The sequence below is a fragment of the Poecilia formosa genome, unplaced genomic scaffold (assembly GCF_000485575.1).
Source record: "Poecilia formosa unplaced genomic scaffold, Poecilia_formosa-5.1.2 Scaffold505, whole genome shotgun sequence".
Classification (NCBI taxonomy): Eukaryota; Metazoa; Chordata; class Actinopteri; order Cyprinodontiformes; family Poeciliidae; genus Poecilia; species Poecilia formosa.
The window spans coordinates 139459-148304 of record NW_006800444.1 but is presented as its reverse complement, the minus strand read 5'-3'; the positions used below and the strand labels follow the sequence as shown (position 1 = coordinate 148304).

The 8846-nt window shown below is 39.4% G+C and overlaps 1 protein-coding gene across 1 annotated transcript in view; it reads left to right on the top strand.

The window, feature by feature from the left end:
• Positions 1-8846, top strand: part of LOC103156864 (ribonuclease inhibitor-like) — a 59646-nt gene that overhangs the window by 39257 nt on the left and 11543 nt on the right. Inside the window, exons 3-6 of the mRNA XM_007579059.2 lie at positions 10-133; positions 7167-7340; positions 7534-7707; positions 8663-8836. Coding sequence (XP_007579121.2) covers positions 10-133; positions 7167-7340; positions 7534-7707; positions 8663-8836 — 646 coding nt within the window. The remainder of the gene's footprint in view (positions 1-9; positions 134-7166; positions 7341-7533; positions 7708-8662; positions 8837-8846) is intronic.

Below are 8846 nucleotides of genomic sequence, written 5' to 3'. Positions count from 1 at the left end.
TGGCCTCAGATCTGACCTTTATTCCCTCCCATCTGAAAGAGTTGGACCTGAGCTACAATCATCCAGGAGACTCAGGAGTGAAGCTGCTGTCGGCTGGACTGAAGGATCCAGACTGGAGACTGGAAGCTCTCAGGTATGGATGAACCTGCTGCAGGAGCAGAGAAGGTCTGATAGAGGAGGAAGAGGAGAAACGTCTTTAGTCTGATGGGAAACATTTAGTTTGAAGAGAAATATTTAGTTTGATAATTAAACATTTAGTTTGTAGCTATGACATTTATAAATGAATGAATAACGTGGTAAAATATGACTTGATATTCTGAACCCTGTTTTTTTCTATTATGACAGGCTAAATAACTAAAATTATTGCTTGTTAACTTTGACTGCATAACTTTCAAACTGCCATCCCATAAAGACTGTAGGAATCTTTCACATGATGCTGATAGAACCTGGGAAACCAACCCATCTACTGGTACCATAATGGTAGTCGGAGCAGCAGGGGGCCAAATATAGCTCCATGTGGAACCAAGAGGTTGGAGAGAGAAATTCTATTTGAAACTGTTTCCTAAGAGAGTTCAGTTTGTCTCTCTGTCTTCACAAACCAGGAGCATCATGGGCTGGGCGGGGCTTCCACTGATTGGTCTACTGAGAAAATAGAAGGAGCTGATTGGCTGATGGACAGGAAGTTAACATATACATATAAATAAAATCATAAAGCAGATATAATTGGAATTGAAGAGATATGGCTGAGCAAATGTTTATTTTAGACCAGTGGTTCTTCTTCTTCTATCGAACCCCAGGGGTTCGATGAGTCGGTCTCAGGGGTTCGGCAGAGCCTCTGCCGCGGAGGTAAAGACACACCTGTGTAAAGTTGTGATGACGCCCCGCTTTGCCATCACTTGCTGCAGAGGATCACGTTACATTGCTTAGCCAAGGAGCTCCACTCTCAGCATGGATTTGAACTTGTCTTTAATTACTTCAGCAAAGCTCACAGTTTTTATCAAATTCTGTAGCCTTCGGTGTACTTCTAAATCTGCTCCATAGTTGTATCTTATCGGGCTTGCTACTGCTTCTAGTGGCGTGGGGTGGTAACACAATTAATATAATTACACTACTAAATCAGAATACCACAAAGTCTTAGAATTAATTTTTCATTCTCTTAAGAATGTAGAGCTGATTAAATGACCTAAACAAGACCTTAAAGTGGTTCCAGTTTCTCTCGTTGGCCAACCTGTTGAAACTGTGGCAAATTTTAAATACCTTGGGTCGTTCCTGGTCAGTCAGCTCAACTTTGCTGAAAACACTTGTAACAAATCTTTGTATAAACTTGAAATGTACACGCCCAAGAGAGTTCTTTGACTTGTTTTTTATACAAATTTAGAAATAAGTATGATCGCTGCTTTCCCTAATCAAAGCTAGAAAAATTATTTGATTGAAATGGAAAGAAGGATAGTACACGTCAGCTCACTGATGCGGCTAAGAGTTGCCCGCTACGTTTAATAAACATTCATCTGTTTCCTGGAATCATGGTATTATATCAGTCACTCTCAAATTTTTTACAATTAAACAACCCCACATTCAAATCTACAGCCCAGCCTATGAATCAAAACAAAAAAATATTTCATCAATAATAATAGTCCATCGAAAAGTCCATAATTAGGCGATCAAAAGTAAAGTTCCGTCCACGCAAAAAAACAACGTTGGGGCCCAAAAAATGTATCAGTCTTTGTGCACACAAAAAAAACAATAAAAAAAACAAAACATGGAAGGGTCTCACCGGGACGGCGTCTGTGGATCCGGGCGGTTCCCTTTGTCAGGCCTGGAATGTGAGCGCATCCTGTCCGGTCCTCGCCCCGTGTGGCTTTATCTTGCCTCCAGAAGACTTTTGATTCCTTCAGCAGTTGATCTGGCAACGCATTTACTCCAACAATCAGGTATCTCCGGGCTAATCTTTCGAGCTCCCCGGTCCGTCGCTCGGCGTCCTTTTCCAGCGTGCTGCCACACCCATTTCTCTGTCTAATCCAGTGTCCCTTGTTCCTTTTATCAGTTCCGGTAAAAGTATTTTACTATATTTTTTTACTTCGTGGACTTTCACAAATAAAATGCATTCAAAACATCCTTGCATACATATCAATACAACAAAAATTATGTGTATTTCATCAACCCATGCTTTACTCTCGGAGGTTAATTTTTTTTTTTTCTTAAGATACTTTATTTCATTGTGATGTCACAGATCTCCCCCCCCCCCTCTCGGAGGCACCTGGACCTGAACTCCATAATAGGGTTTTAAGTTCACCACATTTACTGCATCTGTTTTTCTATTCTGGTCTGTCCACTGTATCTGGTAATTCCCAGGACCCAGTTGCTTCCTCACTACTGCTGGACCTGACCATTTAGGCGCCAACTTAGAGGAAAACTTATCAGTAGCTTTGGAGAAAACTTTGGTGAGACCGAACCCAGACTAAGTCTCCCGGAAAGAGCTGTACACTTCACCTACGGGCATTATAATACTTAGCTTGTCTGACTTGGCTCAACCCTATATTCCGCTTAACCTGTTCAGTCATTTCTTTATGTCTGTCCAGAAGTATATAGGGCGTCTGTTGAGGGCTAGGAGAGTAGCCAATGATTCTCTCCAGTGGACCTTTGAGTGGCCGACCCAGAGTGAGCTCTGCAGGAGACCTTCCAGTTGTCTCATGCTGAGCAGCATTGATGGCAAATCTAAACTCTTGGATCCATTGGTCCCAGTTGGAATGGTGTTCTCCCACAAAAGAGGTTATCATGGTCTTTATTGTCCGGTTTGACCTTTCAGTGAGATTGGCTTGGTGATGAACTTTCTGGCTGCAGAACTTTTGAATCATCCCCCATGTGCGACAGAACTTTTCCATCTCATGGAATGTAAACTGAGGGCCATGATATGATACCAAAGAGGGTAAATATGTCATTCTTCAAGATGCTGGTAATTTTCTGAGCTTTGCTGTCTTTGAGAGGAAACACCTCTATCCACTTGGTAAAATAGTCAATGATTACCAGCAGGTATTTATTTCCATTCTTGCTGCGAGGTAGAGGACCCATCAGGTCAACACCGATCTTCTCCCATGCTTCGGTTACTGGGGTAGGCTGCATGAGCCCTGCAGGCTTTTTATTGTCAGGTTTTTATTTTTGGCAGGTGACACAGGCTTTAATGTAGGCCCAGACATCTTTTCTGACCGAGGGCCACCACGCTACTTCCTGTATCCTTAACAGGGTTTTTAATTTCCCTAGGTGCCCGCTTAGAGGATGATCATGGAAGTAGCCGAGAAACTGGATTATCATAGACTTGGGCACGGCCAGCTGAAACTTTTTGCCTTGGTTCTTGACAAAGGACTTTCTGTACCAGACATCCTGTACTTGACAGAACCCTATTCTGTTGGGGTCTTTATCAGCAGACGTCTGGACCATGTCAAGGAGAGCGGAATCCTTCTCTTGTGCCAGTTTGATTTCGGCCAATGATGAAGGTAACTCTGACTCAGATTTGGACATGACTGCTGCAACTTACATCATGTCGGTTTTCCGCACTGCTCTTGACAGTGCGTCAGGTACCAAATTATGTAACCCTTTTCTGTATCAAACATTGAAGTGGTATTCTTGCAGCCGAAGCACCCACCGGGTCAAACGAGAGGATGCCTTTGGACAATTAAATGCCCAAGTCAACACTGCATGGTCAGTAAATAGTGTGAACTCAGATCCATCTTACTTCGTGGACTTTCACATATAAAATGCATACAAGACATCCTTGCATACATATCAATACAACAAAAAGTGTGTATTTCATCAACCCATGCTTTACTCTCAGAGGTTTTTTATTTTTTTCTTAAGATACTTTATTTCATTGTGATGTCACAACTGACTATATTTTGAAGAACTGTTCTCAGAGACTCTACCTTTTAAGAAGACTTAGTGATCTAGGAGTGATCCAACTAGACTCTAGTTGGGTCACCCATATGTCTTGAATTTGGAAAAAAAATAATTTTATTTATCACAAAAGAAGGGTTCAGTGAATGCGCATATGAATCTGATGGATTCGGTACCTCAAAAAAGGTTAAGAAACACTGTTTTAGAATAAGTTGAGATATTTACTGATGGTGAGCGGTATTAACAGAATATAACTATTCAAAAAAAAGGGAGAGGAAATGATCTAGAATGTATACAAATAATAGTCAGAGGCTTCTTCAAATTCTCTGTAATGCCAAGTGCTACAAGAGATATTTCCTGCCAATAGCCATCATCATGTACTTAATACCCTGAAACCTTGGATGTCTGAGTGTAATGAATAGAATGATCTTCCCTCAAGGTGTGATGCTGTGGTATGGGAAAGATGAGACACACACGTTGAGCTTCCTTAACATTCAACCGGAAGATTTATTCTTCATGTGTTATAAATACACTTCATATACAACATATTTCAGGTATCACATACTTCAGTAGAGAATCATTAACTTCATTACATCAGAAATGGCTGTAATATTCCTTTAAACCAAACAACTATTCTTTTAACATGCTCTATTTAGCATTATGAATTCTATCAACTGACAAAATTAATTCACAAATAGCTTTTACTTCTCTAAACCATATTAATTTTGTTGTTAGTGCTTTAAATTCAAAACCTTGTCCTCTTTTCTGAGACCTTTTGTATTTAACTATCAAAAATAAAAATATATAAAATGTATTTTAACATTTAAGCATCTTAGCTTTTAACAATGTCCATTGTTTCAATAGAACAATAATATTTTACATCTCACATAAATTATTCTTAATATAAAACTGAAAAAGGCACAATGCTCCTTTAATGCTGTGCCTCAGTACTCACCTTCATATACGTCCTAAAAATATGGTTTATCTAGTTTTTGCAACAAACCCATCAAAAGAATCGCATAAAATACAATAAAGAAACCAGAACAATGTCTTTTGAGTGAGAACTTTCTCAAGTGCAAAACACAAGTTCAAATGAACTCTGCAGTCCTTCAGCTAGCTCCTCAGCTAGCTCACGCACACGTGTATAAGTCCGCTAGCATTAGCTCCAATTAGCCTTAAGAACAAGTCCCGTTTTCGTACACAATACCAATCACAAAACGAACAACTCATTAGTTGAGATTCGATTTAAGAACCTTTTCACCTCTTTCAAGAAAACTAAAATATATGTATAAAACCATATTTTTACTGACCTGCGGTATGAGAAAGACGAGAGACACGTTGAGCTTCCTTCTCATTCAACCGGAAGATTTATTCTTCTTGTGTGCTCAATCTTCTCTATGCCACCAACGCGGCAGCGCCCCTAGCGGTTGTGTGTGGAATTGCATAGGACTAACTAAAATGACACTACAGAACTTGGTACAATGAGAAATTAAAGATACAAAAATAAAAATTATGTTGGGGTGCCTATTTTCTTACTTATTATTCTGACTATTGACTTGTTTTTCACCTCTCTACATACTACGTCTCTTTGAAGAACTTGAATTAATATGAGTTAAAACAACACTTAATTTCCTTAAGTAATTTTGATTTTAAATATAGTGATAGAATAATAAATGTGGTGATATAAACTAGAGATAACTATTATTAATTTTATAATCAGTGTGAGCTCCCAACAGCAGCCTGAATCTGATGGCCAACTGCTGCCTGGTTTCTTTCGTCTCTTACTCTTTTATTTAGCCAAGACTTCCAGAACCACTTTGTGTCCAGACTTGGGTCCAATAAAACCTCTCTGTTAAAAACATTCTCTGGTCTGGACTTTGTGTTTTGTGAGATCTGTGTGATGACATAAGGACCATAACTTATTGGGGCTCGTCCTATTCCAAAGAAATGTTTAAAAATATATTTGGAGGACCATTCAATGTTGAGATATTTTTTAGCTCAGTTTTGCTTGTCGTAGCTTCTGGATTATTGTTTGATATGTGTGTCATGTTAGTTTGTGATCAAAAACCAGACTGGAACCAACAGTTTTAGCGCTCTCAATTTTTTTTCTTTATCTCCAACTTCACACACTTCAGTCCATTTTACAGCATGTCATGCAGTCAAACAAGAGGAGGGAGAATCTCCCTCTCATCTGAACCACCTGGTTTTTAAGGGATTGGCTTCCACCAGGCCTAATTAGAGGGGTGGAGACATTTACATTTCCAGAAAGAAAGAACAAACATTTGTACTAAACTATATTCCTAAAAAAATTTTTTACACAGTTACCATTAACTCAAACAAAGCTAGAAACAAAACCAATCTGGATCCAAACAAAATCAAAAATACATCTCTTCTCCCTCTCAGAAAATGGATTTTCCCAATGAGGCTGATTGAAAACACCAGGTTCTTGTCAGCACTGCTCATGGGCGCGCTTCCATGGCAACACATGACCAGGTGATCTTAAAGAGAGGAGAAGATGATTAAAACAAGTAAATAAATCAAGCTGCTTTCTCCAAACACCAAATAAATTAGAATATATAAAGTACACAAAACAGCATGTTAGGGAAGGGGTAAATCCCTCACATGTCAGGTTGGTGGGGTGTTTCAAAAGCCCATACATTAAAAGCTACGGTAAATTTCCCGCTGTTCAATATTTCACTTCTGCTAATTTTAGGTTTGGTGTCTGGAAAGGTTTTTTTCCTCCTCCATTAGTTTTGCCATTTTTTTTCTCAAACAAAATGGAGTTTAGCTTGTGGGAGTTTTTGAACAATCCTACTATTGAGCAATTTGATTGTTGTACAAAAGAATGGCTTTTGTCAATTGTTGCTTAGTATTAAATCTCTGCATACAAACAGTTAACACAATGGAAAGCATGGAATCTGAGATTCTCTCTGCTTTGATTGAATCTGATGTTTGCCCTCAAACCAGCTCTGATGGTATTCTTCAGCCTAGCCTTGATTATCAGGCTTCCATTGGATTTATTCTGTTAAAACTGACACTGGATTAATTTAGTTCATAGAGAAATTTAATATTTCTCCTGCCAGCCTCCTTGTTGCCTTTAGTTCAGCCCATCATGGCTGGAGGCCCAACTATAGACTGAACCAGTTCACAACGAAAGGCAACATAAATAAAAACAAACAGTTCCTTAAGTCAGTCCAAGAAGAACATTGTTGACTGAAAAGAAAGACATAAATTTTGATTAACATTTTAATACCATATTTTCCTCCCTGTCTCCTCAGGCTGAGTGTCTGTAACCTCTCAGAGAGAAGCTGTGAAGCTCTGTCCTCAGTTCTCAGCTCCCAGTCCTCCAGTCTCAGAGAACTGGACCTGAGTAACAACAACCTGCAGGATTCAGGAGTGAAGCTTCTCTCTGCTGGACTGAAGAGTCCAAACTGCAACCTGGAGACTCTCAGGTAAAATGTGACCAATCCTGGTGAAACCAGATTTCTGTCCATTAAACTACATCAGAGATGATGTAAATGTGATCTCATTAGCAGACTTAGTTGCAGATTCCTTCAGTCTTTTGAAAAACAACATAATTGACTGGAATGAAAGATACATTTTTATGAATTGTTTAATACCAGATTTTCCTCCCCGTCTCCTCAGGCTGAGTGTCTGTAACCTCTCAGAGACAACCTGTGAAGCTCTGTCCTCAGTTCTCAGCTCCCAGTCCTCCAGTCTCAGAGAACTGGACCTGAGTAACAACAACCTGCAGGATTCAGGAGTGAAGCTTCTCTCTGCTGGACTGAAGAGTCCAAACTGCAACCTGGAGACTCTCAGGTAAAATGTGACCAATCCTGGTGAAACCAGATTTCTGTCCACTTGCTGTGAACAGAGAGACATTATACTGCCAAAGAATTTACCACCCATCCAAATGATCATAATCAGGTGTTCCAATAATTTCCATGGCCACATGTATATGAAAGTAAGCACCTATACATGTAAACTGTTTTTACAAATATTTGTGAAATAATGGGTTGCTCTCAGGAACTCAGGGAATTCCAGAGTGGAACTGTGATGGGATGTACAACAAGTAGCATCCTGTCACCAATAAACGTTGCTGGTTTTCATTTACTGCAGGCTGAGAGAACCAAGAACAGAGACATTTAGAAAGGCAGTTGTCAGGCTGCCACTGATATTATAACCCTGGATACTTGACAGATTGCTACATCCTAGGCACACAAATGATCTTTATTGCAGATCCTTCCTCCTACAAGTTGTTAGACTTTCTAACCAGAACTGCCCCCAACAAACTCAATAATTATGTACATCCTGACTGTTACATGCAGTCTTTTTAAGTTTCTTTTAAATAGTCTATTGCTCTTTCAACATACAAATATACACATCTTATACATAATTATAAATCATCCTACTCAGCTGCATATTTCTTTCAAATTGATTATGCTGTTTATATTAAATGTACAGTATTATTACTCCTCTGTTGTAAATGTATCCTTACTCTACAACCTCCTATTATTTTTTGTTTTTACCTTTTCTTAAATATCCGATTCTTCCATTTACCTGCTGGTAAACCTGAACTTCCTGCTGTGGATCAATGAAGGATGTTTCTATTCTACATGTGATAAAATGTTGATTTTTATTACCCACGGAATGAAATTAGAGTGTTATTACTACTTCATCTTATTGACAGGTTAAGCACAAATTGAAAATGACCAGTCCAGACCTTGGACTCTACCTCAATGTCCTCATCATGTGATGAATTGTGTGTCTGCAGCTTATCAGGCTGTTTGGTCTCAGAGGACGGCTGTGCTTCTCTGGCCTCAGCTCTGACCTTTAACCCCTCCCATCTGAAAGAGTTGGACCTGAGCTACAATCATCCAGGAGACTCAGGAGTGAAGCTGCTGTCGGCTGGACTGAAGGATCCAGACTGGATACTGGAATCTCTCAGGTATGGAGGA